The sequence below is a fragment of the Mastomys coucha genome, unplaced genomic scaffold (genome assembly GCF_008632895.1).
Source record: "Mastomys coucha isolate ucsf_1 unplaced genomic scaffold, UCSF_Mcou_1 pScaffold22, whole genome shotgun sequence".
NCBI lineage: Eukaryota > Metazoa > Chordata > Mammalia > Rodentia > Muridae > Mastomys > Mastomys coucha.
This window is the reverse complement of record NW_022196905.1, coordinates 211320027-211339224: the sequence shown is the minus strand read 5'-3', so window position 1 is coordinate 211339224 and position 19198 is coordinate 211320027. Positions and strand designations below refer to the sequence as shown.

At 48.1% G+C, this 19198-nt stretch overlaps 2 protein-coding genes across 7 annotated transcripts in view; one reads left to right on the top strand and one right to left on the bottom strand.

Annotated features, from left to right (window-relative positions):
- Cherp (calcium homeostasis endoplasmic reticulum protein) overlaps positions 1–861 on the top strand; it is a 14228-nt gene extending 13367 nt beyond the window's left edge. Inside the window, exon 18 of one of the 2 annotated variants that reach the window (XM_031340293.1) lies at positions 8–861. In XM_031340293.1, coding sequence (XP_031196153.1) covers positions 8–48 — 41 coding nt within the window. In that variant the 3' untranslated portion in view covers positions 49–861. The remainder of the gene's footprint in view (positions 1–7) is intronic. The other variant, XM_031340292.1, reaches the window with a different exon arrangement.
- Positions 803–19198, bottom strand: CUNH19orf44 (chromosome unknown C19orf44 homolog). 5 transcript variants are annotated; one of them, XM_031340294.1, is made up of 9 exons: positions 19086–19198; positions 16943–17247; positions 15694–16435; positions 11553–11844; positions 9716–9789; positions 4948–5431; positions 3369–3464; positions 2434–2600; positions 803–1330 (listed from the first exon to the last, which is right to left on the bottom strand). In XM_031340294.1, the coding sequence occupies exons 3-9, from the start codon at positions 16432–16434 to the stop codon at positions 1208–1210; spliced, it is 1977 nt and encodes a 658-aa protein (XP_031196154.1). In that variant the 5' UTR covers position 16435; positions 16943–17247; positions 19086–19198; the 3' UTR covers positions 803–1207. The 5 variants fall into 5 exon arrangements, with proteins under 5 accessions (XP_031196154.1, XP_031196155.1, XP_031196156.1 ...); XM_031340295.1 differs by having other exon boundaries at positions 18773–19197; XM_031340296.1 differs by lacking the exon at positions 16943–17247 and having other exon boundaries at positions 18773–19197.

The following is a 19198-nucleotide window of genomic DNA, read 5'->3' as shown; positions in this document are numbered from 1 at the left end:
CATACAGTTTCCACGTTTGGGGCTCGGAAAGAAGAGAAGGAAGACTGACCACAGGTTTCAGCTTCGCACTGTGGAAGGGCTTGTCCTGCGTTTGCCCCAGAGGAGGTGCTGCAGATGCTACTCGCAGTGCCCAGAGAGCCTCCACTCAACATCACCCCACCACTCCCAGCCCAGAGCCCAGCCGTGAGAAGGCTGCCTGCACTGAGCGTAGCAGCCAGAGTAGCCTGGCCTCTGAGCTGCAGAGGTCAGAAGGGATTGTTTTGGCTCCACTTGGTTTTGTGTTAGGAAAAAAGAATACTGACCCTCAGAGGCAGGGATCATCTGACTCCTGACTCAGTTCACTGTTTAGTTGTATTTTTATCATCCCTTTCCACAAATGTTAGCTGTTTGCCTCTATTACCTGGACATAGCTTCTGACACTGGGCTAAGCTCCCTTGGGTCAGGGAAGATGGCGTCCAGAGCCCCTCCATGTAGTGCAACAAACACCTTAGCTTGGGGCTTCTACCTGGGGAAACCCAATACCAGCGCAGAGCATGGGGTGCTGGGCCCCAGCCAGCCAGCACCTCCTGTGCTGTTATTTAATTTGGGTTCTTTAGCCATTCCCAGAGAGGGGAAGGTGAGGCCCAGAAGGAGCAGCCTGGTGCCATTGTTTGTACACAAACTTTTGAAACATTCTTTTAAATAAAATGCAGAGTCCTCTACGACTTTTCAGTACCATATAAGACACTTGATTTTTGTTTTAGATTTCCCATACCTATGACGTTCAGATGTGTCTGACTCAGGATAAACAAGCAGACACATGTGCTGTTAACAATTGTGGATTTTACTGTTTTGCCTTCCAATAAAGCCTTTTGTAAAAGATTTCTTCTAGCTGTTGGTGAGAGGTACACAAGGGTACTGTGCAGACTGCTCTGGGTAGGTGCAGGCTGTGCCAGGCACCAGGCTCAGAAGACCTGTCTCAGTACCTGTCATGGAGTGTTCCCATGAGGCATCAAGATGGTTCCCATCTTGGATGATTGGAATACCTGGCACATGCTGTCTGTTGCACTGGCTCATGGCCCCACCCCACACCACTGTGTCCTGTGGTGGGTTCTCAGCTATTCTCATGCTGTGGCCTCAGAGCAGCCAGCTGGGCAGATGGGAGCTTAGAGTCCATATATGGTTGTTATTGAGCAGGCAGAGCCCCAACCTTGCCTCCATATGGATGTCATTGATTCCGAGGTGGACAGGTGCCCAGGCAAGCCTCACCTGCCGGGATTTGGAGCTCCTCCCTTACTTCCTGCAAGGCAGCCTCCATGGTCAGGGGTGCAGGCCTGTGGCGCCTGATGTACTGTAGGACACAAGAATATAAATAGCACAAGATATTTCTGTGCACACAGGAAACTCTGGTGCTGGGCCTCAGCCTGGGAAACACTGCCTCAGGGTGCCCTCAAGCACAATGGGGCAAGAAAGGCCATGGTGCTAAACTCAGGATGTCCTGGAGTGGAGAGCCACACTGGATACAGATAACATGTCAGACTGGGAAGAGGGCAGTCTAGGGTAAGAGGCTGGAGATGCCACAGTAAACATCTCATTGTGAACTGGGTGTTGAAGCAGCACATCCTGGGGATCCCAGCACTTGGAAGACTGAGGCCAGGGAATAAAAAGTTCTGTGTCAGCCTAGGCTGTACAGCAAGACCCATCAAAACTAATGTGGGGCCTGCAAGATGACTAAGTGGGGTAAAAGTGCTGGTTGCTAGGCCTGGTGACCAGACCTCAATCCCCAGGAGACCAAATTCCAGTCAGTAGTTGCGCTCTGACAAGATGAAATTGGTGCTTGGTGTGATGGTGCATACTTGCCATTGTGGCACTTTGGAAGGAGGCTGAGACCTGCCTAGGCTACAAATTTGAGACCTTATATCAAAAAATGAAAAAGAACAGCAACCAAAAAAAAAAAAAAAAAACCCAAAAACCAGCTAGACAGCTAGCTTATGTGCTGCCTTGTCAAAGGACCTAAGTTTGGTTCCCAGCACCCACATGGTGGTTCACAACCACCTGCAATTCTAGCTCCAGGGGATTTAATGCCTTTAGCATCCTCAGGCACCAGGCATGCACAGGATACACATACATATATCCAGCAAAACATGTGCATAAAAATTAGAATTAGTAAGGTGGCAGTACACACCTTTAGTCCCAGCACTCAAGAGGCAGAGCCTCTGAGTTGGCCAGATCAGCCAGCCAGCCAGGGCTACACAGAGAAACCCTGCCTCAGAAACAAAGTGCTAAGGGTGCTATCCTGAACTTGGGAGGCAACTGCCACACTTCTGGTCTGGGAAGGGCACAGGACCCTGTGGAGCTCCAGCCTAAGAGTCCAGATACCGCAAGCCCACTGCCAGCCTCAAGTCATCTGACCTGACCTCTCCTCCCCAGCTGGAAGATGTGTACCACAATTACCTCCTTTGCTTCCTCCAAGGTGTGATAGTGAAATGAGTCCCCATCCAAGGACTGCAGGAGGGCGCCGTGCAGTTGGTGGCTGGCCTCGATGAACTGCTGCGTCAGGTTCAGTTGCTGCTTCAGCATGTCATTCAACACCAGTACTGCAGGGCTGTAGGCTGTCAGGGCTACACCCATCCCATGTCACTCAGTGGCCACCCAGTGCCACATGGTTATTCACATGCCACCTGTGCCACCTGTGCCTCTTCGCCCTGCTGCAGACTCCCACAGACCTGCTACTTTCTGGGCAGTCTGCCTCTAATCGTAATGAAGCTCCTCCTGCGTCTCCATTCTTAACCATGTACAACAATCAGGCTAGCTTCACTAAAAGATGAAGAAAATCCTTTCTTTAGCTGGGCATGGTGTCACGTGCCAGCTACTCAAGCAAAGGAGTATGAGGTGCTACGACCTGGAACTCTGAGCCAGCCTGGGCTATGTGCCACAACTTCATACCCCTACACCCACCCTACCCTCAAAGACACTTTAAAACCAAGTTTTTTAAAGAGATGGGATTTCACTATAAGTTCTTACTACATTCAAGTGATCCTCCTGACTCAGCTGCCTAAGTAGCTTTGATTATAGGCTTAGGATTGGCCAGGTAAAGAACAGAACTGGATATGGGCAAAATGTTCCAATAGTGTCGTCCTCTTGGTAGGGCTGTCTAGACGCAGGGCTCCTCCACTGAGTTGACCACCAGCCCTGAATTGCTTTTGGGCTTGTGGGTTTGGTTAAATCTTGTCCCTTCACCAGAGACAGAGGTTCCAGCCACCCTCAGGCTGTCCAACAAGGTCCTATCAGCTGCTGATAAGCACCCTTCCCAGGGACCCCTCAAAGCCACCCTTAGAGGATAATGCCAGGCACTGAAGGGAAGGAGTGAGCCCCCAGCTGTATGTTACCTTCTATGGCGTCTGCGCTGACAATGTGACTGGCGATGGGTGCTGGGTCCACATAAGCACCTCCGAGGGCAGGTCCAATGGCTGCTATGCCACCAGCTGGCCCAAGACAAAGAAGCTGTTGAGGGTGCTACAAAGGCTTCTAGAACACATATGACAATGAACTAAGCTGTAGCTGCCCGGTCTTGTTTCCTAGATTGCTTACTGATCTGTTGAAAACGGGTCTGGAAACCACGGTGCCCAGGTTTGCTTTGAGCTCTTAGTTATGTGTTATATGCTGTTTCATGTGTGTGTGTGTGTGTGTGTGTGTGTGTGTGTGTGTGTGTGTGTATGTGTGTGTGTATGGCACCCTGGCTTTGACAAGGTCGCAGTTAAGTGCTAAATTTAAAACAAACTATCAAGTGAGAACTGCAGCCATTCTCCCTAGTGGAAAGGGAGGGGTGAGCAGCTGACTAGCTAAGAAAAAGACCTAGAGCAATGTTAGACAGAAAAGGAGGAGCCATAGACCACAGATGGAAAGGACAGAAACATCTGGAAAGTCCTGGGCATGATGAGAAGAACTACTTTCAGAATACGCTCGCCACTAAGGTCAGACACGTGGCCCGTAGCATGGCAGCCCCTGCCACTTCTGTGAGGTCCTGACTGCAACTAGTGAGGGCCTGGGTGGCTGCAGACAGGCTAGTGGGTATCCTCCTGTCCCTTCCCCAGGGCCCCATGTTCCCTATAGCAGGCTTCTGGGTTCAGGTAAGGAACAGAACTGGACATGGGCAAAATGTTCCAATAGTGTCGTCCTCTTGGTAGGGCTGTCTAGACGCAGGGCTCCTCCACTGAGTTGACTACCAGCCCTGAATTGCTTTTGGGCTTGCCTCAGTGCAGAGTGAACACCTTGAACTGTCTGTCCCCAGACTTCAAAGTCTTCTCGGGATTGGAAGCCACTGGGAACACCCTAGTGACCACCCCTTGTCTTGGGAAGAGGAAATGGATATGGGGTGCCAAGATTCCCCCTACAGCTGGCTAATGATAGCCCAAATCTGAGGATGCTTGTGCACTATGGTTTCAGATGCTGACTTCTGATGTCTGTTTATAGTCTGGACTGTGGTATGGTCAAGCATCTCCGTCTCAATGTTATGTAAAAAGTGTTTTCCATCACCTCTGATTGGCCAAAAAATAGCAGAGGATAGGAAGGCTGGACTTCTGATCTTAGCAAGGGTCCCAGGTAGAGAGAATTAAGGGAAGGACCACAGGGAGGTGGCCATGATGAGGCAGAGGGTCCCGGAGGAGTTGTGATGAGATTATCAAGGGATTTGACATGAAGTCTCAATGAGAGAGCAGACGTGAGGACACATTTGGACCAGACAGAGCAAGACAGGGTGAGACTTGTTTTGAAGGTAAAGGACCACATGACTGGGAATTAGACAGCTTAGTGCTTAAAGTTTGTTAGTAAACTTAATAGGTCTCTGTGTCAATTGTTGGGAGCTGGAACAGGAAAAGATAAGGCTATCATTCTTACATTACAGCCTACTCCCAAGGACACCAGAGCATCACAGGGCCTACCCAGGTTCCCAAAGGCTCCCTGACTTACCCTTGCTCCACTGGTAGGAAAAGGCAGGGTCAAGTGTCTGCACAGCTGTCTCCTTAACGACTCTGGTCACACCTCTGCCCCATTCTGTCCTTGACAGAGGCTGTCTGGCAATGATATCGGTCTGTCCACTGGAAGAAAACTTTGACAAAGTGTCCAGCGTCCTGTCAAGCGACTCCTCCAAGGCCAAGGGACCAGAGAACTGCTCAAAATCCTCCGAGTAAGTTGGGCTTGCAGTGAGTGCAGTGGGTGTCCCCATGGAGTGTGCACTGGACATACTGTGAGACTGGACAGCTGCTGCCGAGCTGGCACTCGGGTGCTCAGAGACCTCTCTTTCAGTGCTAAGATCCTCTTCATCCTCAACCACAGTAGTTGCACCTTGAAACACAGAATTCTTGGGCCACGTAGCCCTCTGCGCTTCCCGTGGAGTAGGTGATGTGGGTGGGGAGCTTCTGACTGAAATCCCTTCCCTTACAGAATCTTCCTCCTAAAAGGAACAAGGGTGACAGAGCTGAAGGAGATTCTAGAGAGCTGGGACCCCAGCATTCAGACAGAGGGGACCACAAATTCTAGGCTAGCCTGGGCTACACAGCAAGACTCTCTCTCAGAAACGCAAGAAGTAATCCAGGCAGAGCAGTATACACCTGTAATCCCAGCACTTTGGAGGCAGGGACAGGATCAGGAAATCAAGACCAGCCTCAGCTACAAACTGATTTGGAGGCCTGCCTGGGCTATATGAGACCTTGTCTCAGAAAACCAAAAGTAAAAATAAAGACAGCCAACGTGTATCACCTTTGCAATCTCATCACTTGGAATGCAGAGGCCAGATGACTGCCTAGTCTCAGGGCAGGAAAGGCTACAGAGTGAGGCCCTGTCCCTCTCATCTGCCCAAAGGAAATCATTGAAACTATCCTATCTGTGGGCTGGAAAGATGGCTCAGCAGGAAAAGACACTCACTGCCAAGTCCAACAACCAGATCTCCTGGATTCACTCCCACAGCTAGTCTTTGACCTGACTCACACATGCACAGGATGTATACAGATGCACACATACAAAATGAAAAACTCTCGTGTGTGTGAAATGAGACAGCTCAGAGGTTGAGAGCACTTTGTCTGTTCTTACAGAGGACCAGATTCAATTGCCAGCACCTGTATGGCAGCTCACAACTGTCTGTGACTCCAATTCCCAGGGATCCAACACCCTTACAAAGACACACATGCAGGCAAAACACAGATACACAGAAAATAAATTAATCAATTAAAAAAAAAAAGAAAAAGTATAAAAAGGAAAACAGATGAAAAGCTTATAAAGTATACTTTCATTTGAATATTTGAATGCTCAGAAATTTGAATGCTCAGTCACCAGGGAGTGGCACTATTTGAAAAAATTGTAAGGATTAAGAGGAATGGCCTTGTTGGAGGAGGTATGTCACTGGCAGTGGCCAGTGAGGTTTTAAAGCCCTTGCTAGGCCCAGAGTCTCTCTCTTTTGCCTAAGGATCTGGATGTAGGTCCCACTACTGCTCCAGTGCCTGCCTGCATGCTGAACGCTTCCTGCCATGATGATAATGCAAGCAAACCTGAAACTGTAAGCAAGTCCCCATTAACTGTTTTACTTTATAAGAGTTGTTGCGAGAAGAGGCAGGTGGATTTCTGAGTCTGAGGCCAGCCGGCCTGGTCTATAGACAAAGTGACAGCCAGGGCTACACGGAAAAACCTTGTTTGTCTCAAAAAACACAAACAAACAAACAAACAAAAAGTTGCCACAGTGACTGTGTCTCCTCCTAGCCATAGAACCGTGACTAAAACAGACCTAAGACAGACATATACATCTTAAGCTGGCTTCAAGCTGGAATGTAGAGGAGTTTGACTTGATTGGAGTGAAAATCACCACAGAAATAGCCCTGAGGCATGTCTACAATGGGAAGAGACTATTACTGCTTGGGGGCAGTATCATCCTGTGAGCAGAGTCTCAGGCAGAATTAAAAGCAGAAGAGAAACTGAGCACCTGATTGTAGACATCCTGTGACCAGCTAGCTGCCTCCCGCTCCTACCCCAGGCCTCAGCCCTTAAAGTTGCTGAAAGCCCTTAAGTTGCTGCTATTTGACAGGCACAAGACCAGGAACTAAGACACCATAGAACCAAAGACGACCTTGAACTTCTGATCCTCCTACCTCCAGGTCCACAGTGTGAATAGTCATGGGTCTGAACCCACATTGCACAGCTGGATGCTAAGAACTTTAAACGTGTACCCTTGTTTGCCACAAACAATTGTCTGAGACATTCCCAGGAACAGGAAGATGCATGTGTGGCAGGGGACTACAACCTGCTCAGCCTTGGCTGTGCGAGCTACCATAAGGGGCTCTAGCCAGGTTCGTTGGCCACACCTATAACCCCAGCACTTGGGAGGCAGAGGCAGGTATGATCTCTGTGAGCTTGAGGCTTAGACTCATCTACAGAGTGAACCCCAGGACAGCCAGGGCCACACAGAGAGACCCTGTATCTACAGAGTGAACCCCAGGACAGCCAGGGCCACACAGAAAGACCCTGTTACAGAGAGGGGGTAGGATGCAGTTCTGATCACTTCCTTTTTGTTTTTTGTTTGTTTGTTTGTTTGTTTTGTAAAAAGGATTTATTTCTGTGCAGCTCTGGCTGTCGTGGAACTCACAGTGTAGATCAAGCTGGCCTTGAACTCATAGAGATCTTCCTGCCTCTGCCTCTTAAGTGCTGGGATTAATAGAGTGCCCACCAGACCTGGCACTATTACTTTGTTTAGAAACATTTTTATTACATTTATTTGGTGTATATGCACATGCAAGCACACATGTGTTATTTAGTGTATATGTATATGCATATACAAGTGCATGTGTGTTGAGTTTGGGTCTTTTGTTATGTGTTATAATGCTAAGTGAAGGACCTAGTTTCCTCAGAGTCTATACATAGACCCAAGTAAGGCTTTGCGATCTTGCCCCCAAGTTATTTCTGATTGGTAAATAAAGATGCCTACAGCCTATTGCTGTGCAGAATTGAGATAGGCAGGGCTTGGTGTTCCCAGCATTGAGGCCAGAAGAGGAGGGAGAGAAGGAGGTGAATGAGAAGGAAGATGCCATGGGTTAGTAGTCAAGAAAGCATGAATCTGAGAGCTGGCCAACTGGAGTTAAGAGCAGCCTAGATGAAACACAGTAATAACTCAGGGTTATCAATAGAAAAAAAATTTTTTTTTTCGAGACAGGGTTTCTCTGTATAGGCCTGGCTGTCCTGGAACTCACTCTGTAGACCAGGCTGGTCTTCCAAGTGCTGGCATTAAAGGCATGCACCACCAATGCCCGGCAGAAATAAATTTTAATAACATAAAGGGTAGATATATCCTAGCTCTAGTGCTGATTAAGGCTTATTGTGAATATAAAGGTTGTGTGTGTCTTTTATCTGGGATCTAAATGGTCAAAGGCAATGTAGAAACCCTGGATTGGGATAAAAAATTTCTACAATACATGTGTTTTATTTAGTATGTGTGCAAATGTGAGCACATTTGTGTTACAAAGTGTATACACATACAAATGAGAGTACATGTTGGTTTTTGGTTTTTTTGTTTTTTTTTTTTTTTGGTTTTTCGAGACAGGGTTTTTCTGTGTAGCTCTGGCTGTCCTGGAACTCACTCTGTAGACCAGGCTGGCCTCGAACTCAGAAATCCACTTGCCTCTGCCTCCCAAGTGCTGGGATTAAAGGCGTGCGCCACCACTGCCCGGCTCTAGGCCAAGATCTTAAAGGAAAATAATGGTTAAGAAACTGTCCCTTGAGATGGGGTCACTAATATAACCTTACTCCTGGGGAAACCAACACTTTACTTTTTAAATCATTTATAAAACTATCATGAGATAAAAACTTTCCCAATAATAAAATTTCATATGGCTACATGTGTGTCATCAGAGGTGGGTTTTGGTAGATGGTAAAGAAAGCCTTTAAAAAAAAAAAAAACCTTAATTAGAAAGAATTAAAATAGTTTAAATTTATACATTGAAGATTTATAAAAAATCAGGCATTAGATGTTAAATAGTAATTGACCATATAGGGCTGGAGAGTTTGCACAGTGGCTGAGAGCATTGACCATAAAGATTTATTAGCCTGCTCTTGGAAATATGCCACTAGCCTTAAATGCCTGCTCCATTGAATACATCCTTTTAGAATTGTTACATTTTGATGATTTATATTAATAATGATGTTACCTGTTCTGTTTGAGATTCACTAAATACATAGTTTCGGGGTTGTAATACTTGGATGATTTTTGTGCTTTACTATACCAAATGATTTTTGTTGGTATTTGGATTGTTTCTAAGAGTTATAATGTTTGGTTTTTTAATGTATAAAATCCCCTACTTGAGAGCTACAAAACACACTCAGATTCAAACTGCCTCTGTGTTTGTTTGTTTGTCACCGACAAATCCTTACCCACCTAGCTTCGGGGACCCTCATTCCAGGGTCCCCCATGCCCGACTGGGGTGGTCCATGACAATAACGGAAATTATCGGTCTGAACTTCACCCAGGGGCTCACGGGAGATAAAGCAAGCTTCCTCCCCGACACCAAGCATGGGTGTGGTGCGCAAGCATGCACACACACAAAATAAGTAAATGTGTGGGGAGCAAGCAGATCCCTGTGAGTTTGCAGCCAGTCGGCGGGACAGAGAGTTCTGGATGGTCAGCACTCCATAGTGAGATCCAATCTTTAATCAAAGCCCAAGGTAAATCAACACAATAAAAGGACTCAATCATACTTACTCTCTGTTCCCCAGCTGATTTGTCTCCGTCAGCCAGAACCAGATCATCAATGGATAAAATGTTAATTCTAAAGTCTGTAATTAAAAAATAAGTGCACTGTGGGTGAGGTGGCTTAGTGGGTAAAGGTGCTTACAGCCAAGCCTGCTAGCCCTAGTTTAATCCCTGGGTCCCACATGGGGCGAAAGGAGAAAGCTAGCGCTCCTTAATTCCCCACGGACACTACGGACATGGGTTCCCCTCACATACACATCCAATAAAGAAAAGAAGCCAGGGTCTGGAGAGATGGCTTAGTGGTTAAGAACACTGGCTGCTTTTCCAGAAGTTCTGAGTTCAATTTCCAGCACCCACATGGTGGCTCCCAACCATCTGCAATGGAATCTGGTGTGCAGATATATATGCAAAGTACCCATATACATAAAAATATAAGTAAATATTTTTAAAAAGAAAAGAAAGAAAAGAAAAAGAAGCTGGGCATGATGGTATATGCCTTTAACTACAGCATTCAAGAAACAGAGGCAGGTGGATCTCGGTAAGTTCAAGACCAGCCTGGTGTACAGAGCAAGCTCTAGGACAATCAGGGCTACACAGAAAAAAAAATTGTCTCAAAACCCAATCAAACAAAAAGGACTATCAAAGAACAAAACTACAAAGCCATCTGTTAAAATGTCAGTTCTGTCCCTCAAGGCCACTCAACATATCTTTTTTTTTTTTTTTGGTTTTTCGAGGCAGGGTTTCTCTGTATAGCCCTGGCTGTCCTGGAACTCACTCTGTAGACTAGGCTGGCCTCGAACTCAGAAATCCGCCTGCCTCTGCCTCCCAAGTGCTGGGATTAAAGGCGTGCGCCACCACCGCCCGGCCACTCAACATATCTTATCTCCTGCCCTTCCTCAGCCTACCCAGTGACGGTGCAGTAAGACACTCCCACCCTGCAGACCACAGCGGTCCAGAACCCTCTATCATCCCAGCACTTGGGAGGCAGAGGCAGGCGCATTTCTGAGTTCGAGGCCAGCCTGGGCTACAGAGTGAGTTCCAGGACAGCCAGGGCTGTACAGAGAAACCCTGTCTCTGGAAAAAAAAAAAAAAAAAAAAACCAGAACCCTCTGTCATGTCAGCAGCCTCTGTTCTCTGAAGTACCCAGTCCAGGCATAGCTCCAAGGCAGTGACTTGCCTGGCATGCATGAGGCCCTGAGTTCAGTCCCCAGCAGTGACAAATGAACTGTTTAAATAACTCATGATGTGGACTGTTTTAGGGGCAAGGTGGCATATAACCCAGGTGGACATCAGATTTGGTCGGCTGAGGATGACCTTGAAGGCCTGGTCCTCCTGCCTCTGCCTTCCCTTGTCAGGTGACAGATGGGCACTAGCACACCCAGCAATATCCACTACCTTTCAGACTACTTTCTTTTTTTACTTGCGCCACATGTGTCTGGAGAGCATCAGACCCCCAGGAACTGCAGTTACAGGCAGTTGGGAGCTACCATATGAGTGCTGGGAACTGAACCTGGGTCTTCCGCAGGAGCTCTGAGCCTTGTCTCCAGCCAGTCCTATGTTTTTGGGTGTGTTTCTCATTCTCTGACCATGGCATGGGTGGCTATGTGAGAAGAACTGGCTCAGAGCCAGGGCTGCCAGTCCATGCCTGTCTTCTCAACACTCAGAGGACAGACACTCAAGGAAGCAAGGAGTGTGTATTAGTCAGCCTTGGTCTCCCACTAGTCTCCGACTGGCAGCTTACCTATGACTGCCTGCCACCAGTGTGAGGGAACGCACCCAGTGCCCTGGGACAGCAGACTGGGTACACTGACAGTAGCCTCCCCTTCCCCACAAGGTGATGGGTTACCATGGAGGCTGTCAGCAGTAGCTTCTGAGACTGGCTCCTCAGAAGACTCCACCTCCGACCTGCTGGGGGAGGGAGCCAGCCTGATGAACCCCATCTTTGAAGATGTTGATTTGGAGATGTCATCAAGGATGGAAGGTGAGGCTGTGACAGAGGCTGTGTCCCCAGCATTGCTTGTTTGTAGGATTTGAGTTCTCAAGCCAACACTAGTAGACTGTATGGGCTGAGAAGACTTTAAACTGGACTGGTCCACACTGAGCAGAGACAGGATTCTCGGCTGATCTGGAGTCGGATCCTACTTTTGTGAAAAGAAAGGATATGAAGTCAGCAAACTTAATAACTTAGCTCTTACCATTCCACGGAGCCACTGGTGGTGGGAGAGACTAGCTGGTGGGACGGCTGAGGGATCAAAAGCGCTTGCCACAACTCAGGACCTGAGTACAACCCTGGAACCCACTTGGTGAAGGTACACACACATATACACATATACACACATGCAGACGAGCGCAAACAAATAAGTAGAAGGAATAAATGGAAAGGAAGAAAGAAAGAAAACAGGCTGTGGCGATACACACCTTTAATCTCAGCACCCGGGAGGCAGAGGCAGGTAGATATTTTTGAGTTCAAGCCCATCCTGGTCTACAGAGTTCAAGAACAGCCAGGGCTAAACAGAGAAACTATGTCTTGAAAAACAACAAAACAGTATATGGGATTTGGGTGTGGAAAAATGACTCAGTGGTTAAGAGCATTTGCTACTCTTGCAGAGGACCATGTTCATTCCCAGCGACTCCAGTCCCAGGGGATTGGACATCTTCTGACCTCCAGAGGCACCAGACCACATGTGGTGCACATAGGTAAGCTCTCTATACATAATTTTTTTTTTTTTTTTTAGTTTTATATATGTGAGCGGACTGTTGCTCTCTTCAGTCACACCAGAAGGGGACACCAGATCCCATTACAGATGGTTGTGAGCCACAATGTGGTTGCTGGGAATTGAACTCAGCATTTTATGGGCTGGAGAGATGGCTTAGCAGTTAAGAGCACTGGCTGCTCTTCCAGAGGATTCAGGTTCAAATCCCAGCACCCACATGACCGCTCACAACTATCTACAACTCCAGCTCCAGGGGATCTGACACCCCAACACAGACATACATACAGGCAAAACTCAGATACACAAAGAATAAGAATAAATAAATAAATCATGGCCAGGCAGTGGTAGTGCACACCTCTAATCCCAGCACTTGGGAGGCAGAGACAGGTGGATTTCTGGGTTCAAGGCCAGCCTGGTCTACAGAGTGAGTTCCAGGACAGCCAGGGCTACACAGAGAAACCCTGTCTCGAAAAATAAAAATAAATAAATAAATAAATAAATAAATAAATTGGAAAAAAAATCTCAGGTTCTGTGGATGCTGGAAGGAGGATACTTCTGGAGTCCTGGAGGCTCCCAGAGCATCAGAAGCCGAGAACATCTGTAGACTCAGATAGAAGCAAGCACAGGTAGGTGTCCAGCATGGTGGCAAATGCCTTTAATCCCAGCACTCGGGAAGCAGAGACAGGTAGGTATCTGTGAGTTCAAGGCCAGTGTGGTCTACACAGGGAATTCTAGGATAGCTAGGGCTACACAGAAAGCCTGTCTCAAACAAACAAAACAAACAGCAAGCACAGGTTAAATAGATTCTGTGTGAGCGGAGGAAGGGAAGCCATCTCCAGAGTTACCATGGCTGGTTCTCTCCTGGTGTAGATTCGCCCCCTGCCAGGAGGCCAGCACAGCATAGCCAAGGAGGAGGGCAACTATGACTGCCCCCCACATTGGCCCCATCTAGAGGCAGCTCCACAGAACTCATGACGGGGAGGGTGGTAAGGAAAACAGGTGGAGGACTCATGAAAGTAGGAGCCCTGGGAGGAGCCAACAGGACACAAAGCAATGGCTAGAACCTTCCTGAGCTGCATCAGATCTTGCAAATGGTTTGCTACAGTGTCTTCCTGAATGACAAGGATCTGCAATCACCTGACACTCACTCAGAATGGATGCCAGGGTCTTCCAAAGCACCTCACCAGTTATGTCTGTGACAGTCCTTCTGCGGTCCTCTCCAAATACAGAGAGCATGACATTAACACACGTGTGTTCTCTACATTCAGAGACAAGCATGAGATACATGGGAGAGCACCAGAAAGGGGGACAGAACCCGTCCACACAGGGCACAACCCAGGGCAGCTGGGAACCTTAGGAGATATGGCTGATGCCCACAGGTGACTGAGGAAACACTCTACAGCAGCCTGAGCCTGCTGCATGTGAGACAGAGGGAATGGGGACCTTGTGAGAGTGGAGAGTGCTCCCAGGAGCACTAAGGATGTGGAAATTCCCAGGATGGGGCAGGTGACCTCCCTAAAACAACTGCCATGGCTGTTGGTGACACTGCAAGCCTGGATGGTGAGGCTGTACTGCTGAGGATATCAAAGGCTCCGGTTGCAGGACTACGCTAGGACTGAGCCAGAGAGTGCCTGCCCAGATGCACGCCTGCAATCCCAGTGCTCAGAAGGTGGAGGTAGGGGAATATCTGAGTTTGAGGCCAGCCTGGTCAATGCTGCTAATTCCAGGACAGCCAGCGCTTCACAGAGCAGGGTCAGCTGTCAAGACAGGGGCAGAAGTGGTCAGAGATGGAAACAGGGTCCCACCTGGACTTAAGGGCCTTCCACAGGGAACACCCACTGCTACTACCTTGAGCATACAAAACCTGTGGTTAGAATCAGGCTAGTGTAGGGAGGTATCAATTCCCTAATTGGTTCTTGATTGTGTCAATAAAGATGGTGGAAGCCAATCGCTTGGCAAGGGGGAAAAGGTGGGACTTCTGGGTCCCAGGAGGAAGAAAAGAGATTGAGAGGGAGGAGGCAGAGCAGGCGGTGGAGCAGAGGAAGCGGCAGGACATAAAGGTCTCATTGCACCTATAGTTTATAGCCTCCCCCGTGAGTGAAATAAGGCCATGGAGGATGGGGCAGGATATTCTTCACCCAACCATTATCTGGCTAGCTTTAAAATACTAAGGCTATCTGGTGTTTTCCATCCATGGCAACTAAGGTGGGCAGGAGAAAGGGAACAACCAGGCTGGTCGTTGGCAGCTTGGTGGAGCTATCTGCGAGAGGTTGACGGAGCTTGGAATGAGCTCTTGAGAAAGAGCAAGAGTGTTATTAGAATCACATGCAACAAGCTAGGAGAAAGGAGAGCTGTGGCTCTGGTAAATGATAGGGCCAAATGGCCAAAGTGCTGGCCTGCACTTGTATTTATGGCCACAAGCTGTCACCGGTGCTGGGTAGGCTCCGGCCATCAGTGTCTTCAGCCATTTTTCACTCCTGTAAGTAATCCCGATAAACTGATTGGTTCTCCAGTCTGTTCTTAGGTCCTGTTGTGCTTTCATTTGTCACTAGTTCCCTATGTGAGGCAAGGAGGTATCTATTCACATCTCCCTGGCCATGGTGTCACACAACAGCAGCTTGCTTCCACCAGCTCAATTCAGCCAGCTTTCTCACACAACCCAAGCCCACAAGGCATCACCAGTTCACAATGGGCTAAGCCTTCCACATCAGTAAACAATCAAGACAATTCCTCTAATGTGGGTAGTCCCTCAATTGAGACCTCAAACTAAACTAACAAGACAAAGCATTTGCTGCTCTTTCTTGAAAGGGACCTGAGTTTGGTTCCCAGCACCCACATCAGGTGTCTCACAACCCCTCTAATTCTAGCTCCAGGGGATCGATGCCTTTTTTTGGGCGGGGTGGGGGATGGGGGGGAGGGAGTATATTTCAGGACAGGGTTTCTCTGTGTAGCCCTGGCTGTCCTGGAACTCACTCTGTAGACCAGGCTGGCATCAAACTCAGAAATCCGCCTGCCTCTGCCTCCCAAGTGCTGGGATTAAAGGCGTGCGCCACCACTGCCCCGGCACCCTCTTCTATCTTTGCAGGCACCTGTGTATATGTGGGGTATACACACAGAAATATATGTATAGAAGGTGGGGGAGGGATCTGAGGTATAGCTCACTAGCTGAGCAGCTGCTTGGTACGAACAAAGCCCTCTGGTCTGTTCCCAGAATCCACTACCCACCCCCCCCAAAAAAAGGTAAAACTTGAAACCAACAAAAGAATACATTACCAAGAACACCTTTCCAAGGTCGCTCCTGCTGACTCTGGTGCCAGGGAGCTCCGGGTTTCTATTTGTTTCTTTTTCTCTAGAAGATTCCATCAAGCTTCCAAGCAATACTTTCATTTCCTCCTCGTCACTGTCAGGGGCATCACACTTTCTGGCAGGTTCTTTCTGTGTGGGCAGCGGAACTTGCTTCCCTGTCCCCACTGCCGGCCCCAGGGACCTAGCTTCAGTGGGCAGCGCCTTCTTCTTCAGGAACCTGCTACCGTTTCCACTCTGCCCATCACTCTTTGCCACAGACGTTTCACACACTTGTTTCTGGAAAGTTCTGCGTGGATACTGGGAAGACACAGAAGTTGCATCTGTCCTCTTAGGAGGACTCTGCTCGCTGGATGTGGAATCAGACTCCATGTCAGACCAAGCCTCGGGCACCTGCTTCCGATTCCGGATCTTGGTTTCAATCTGGGCCAGTTTCCTAAGGGCCTCACTGGCTCTGGTCTTGGAAGAGGTGGGGGGAGGCCTCAAGCCCAGCCTCGCCCCCCTCCCTGCCATGGCCTCCTCTTTGGGCATCAAATATTTCTCGTCCATCGACTGGTTTCTCTTTAGGATTCTGCTCTGCCCAGGAGCCACTTGGCCAAGACTTCGGGCTTGTAAGTTTCTGATCTCTTCCATCCTCGAGCTGTCTAAGAACATATCCCTGAAGTCAAAAGCACTATGTGGAGGGCCAAAGGGCCTTCTTGTGGAAGCCATTCTAGGAAAACAAAGATTGTGTTTTCAGTCTTTAAAAGTATTTCATTTTATTTATATACTTTTTGTTTTATTCTATTTTTACTTTTTTTCAAGATAAGTTTTTTTTTCTGTATATCTCTGGTTTTCCCGGAAGCTCCTTAGATCAGGCCTGCCTCCCTAGTGCTGTGATCAAAGTAGTCGTATGCTACCACCACCCAGAAAAAAGTATTTCTTTTAATAAACTGTAGGGCATGTGGGACCGTGCTACCAGACAGGCATAAGAACTGGTAAGGTTGAGTGAGCTCAAAACCCAAGAATCTCAGGGAGCCTTGAGGACCGGAGTCCAGATTCGTACATGTCTCTGTACCTGCTCTGGAACCTGGAACCAGGATACCCAACTGAGAGGACCGTGGGCACTCATCCCTATATCAAAGCACCTGGAATCCTCCTCCACGCTAATGAGGTATCTAGATAACTTTAGCCTCCAGCCAATGACCTTCCCCCAAGAGGTATATAATCCCTGACTCACCTGAATAAAGTACATGCGCTCACGTTCACCCCCAGTAAAGCAATATGAACAAACAAGGATTGTCTCAGAGCGCTGCTTCACTGAGCATCACCATGGGGGAGGCCTTTGCCTACAAGAGCCCTGCCTAAGGCTCTGAAGGCGGCTTTCTCTTCTTCAGCCCCCAGGTACTCAGCACTCACTCCCCGTCAGACCAGATCCCACCAGTCTCAGGCTCTGCTTCCCCCTTTCTCCGTGGTGTGCAGATGCCCCGAGGGGGAAGGTGGACTGAGGATCCCCCTTCCTGACTTCTTCTCCAGGCCATACACCTAGAATCCAGAGAGGAGACAGGAAACTGCACTGTTTGTCTCAGATCCTGCTTTGGCTTTCTGGTCAAGTGTAGCAGTGTCTGACACCATGAAGGGAAACACAGGCTATGGACTCCCTTTCCAGCCCTTGCTCTGCCTCCCTCACAACCTCCTGCAGAAGCAGTAATGACAGTCAGCTGGAATGCCACAGACTTTTAATCTCAGCATTCAGGAGGCAGGTGAATCTCTCTCTATGGGTTCAAGATCAACCTGGGCAGTGGCTCCCCACTTATCTTTTCCCAGTGCTACCCCAGGGACCTAGTTTCAATGGTTAGCTCTTTCTTCTTAAAAAACCTGATACCTTTTCTATTTTGCCCATTGTTCTTTGCCAACCAGGGCTATGTAAGGAGACCCTGTCTTGAAAAGGTGAAAAAAAAAAAAAATCCAGCACTCAGGAGGCAGAGGCAGGTAGATTTCTGAGTTTGGGACCAGCCTGGTCTACAGAGTGAGTTCTAGGCTAACCAAGGCTACATAGAGAAACTCTGTCTTGAAAGACCAAACAACAACAAAAAAACCAAAACAAAAAATTTATGTGGATATGTGTGTGTGGCTGAGTGTGTGAATGTATACCTCGTGCATGTAGGAACATTCCCTCAGAGGTCAGAAGAGGTATGGAATCCTTTGAAACTAGAGTTACAGACAGGTGTGGTCCACCATGTGGGTGCTGGGAGCGAAATCCAGGTCCTCTACAAGAGCAAGCAATGCTCTAACCATGGAGCTGTCTCTCCCCCTTCTTTTCTTTTCTTTCTTTCTTTTTTTCAGTGGAGACAGGGTTTCTCTGTGTAGCCCTGACTGAACTGGAACTCACTGTGTAGACCAGGCTGGCCTTGAACTTCCAGCTCCTCTATTTTTTTTTTTTTTTAAGATTTTACTTTTTGCCTGTGTGTTCGCTCACACAGGTGGAGGTCAGAGGGCAAACAGCAGATTTGGTTCTTTCCCTCCCCCATGTGTGTTTCTGGAACTGAGTTCGTACCTCTTCCAATGTGCCATCTCACAGGCACAGCACCTATTCCTCTAAAAGTCTGTTAAGTTCCTCTCATGCACTCAAATGCTCCCATATGACAGAAAATCACACTGCCTGCTTGAGTTTGAACAAGGTTAGTCTCCACAAACAATAATAAAGGAAAGAAAGAAAAAGATACAGGGCAATTGACCTGGAGTTACTATGTAAGCCAGGAATTCCACTCAGATGGAGCCCAAGAGAAACGGAAATGTATGTAAAAGCTCATAGATCATGCACAACATACAAAACGGAAACAACCCTGATGCCTATGAACTGCTGAGTGAACCACGCAGAAGGTAGGATACTACTCAACTTTTAAAACGGAGGGTAAGGGAACTGGCTCAGTCCTTGCTCACAACGACTGAATTTATTACCAGAACCCACAGGGTGGAAGGAGAGAACTGATTCCTCTGACCACATGTAAATAAATAAATAAATGTAAAACCTACTATATATGCTTCTTTAAAAGTTTTATATACTCACGAGCGTGGGGGTGCGTGACCGCAATATCAGCACTTGGGTATTGCTGCAGGAAGAGCAGGAGTTGATGGCCAACCTGTACTGCACAAAGCGCTCTAGGCCAGCCTAGGCTCCCTAAGATACAGTCTCAATCGACTAACAAAGCACAAAAAGTAAAGGCACTAAGCAGTACACACTGCCAACACTCAGTTTCCTAGCTTTTGTTAGCAAGCCCTACGGGATCAAGCTCCAGGTGAGAAAACTCGGGTGTGGGAATGCCGCTCCTTTTCCCGCAGCCCGGTCGACACAGTTGATCGCTGTGAGGACACCTGAGTACCTGCGTTGGCTTCTTCCCGCCAGGCTTCGGCCTCAAAATACAAGCCCCAGTGTGCAGTTGCCCCAGGAGACCGCGCCAAAGCCGCGATAGACTACATTTCCCGTCGGCCACCG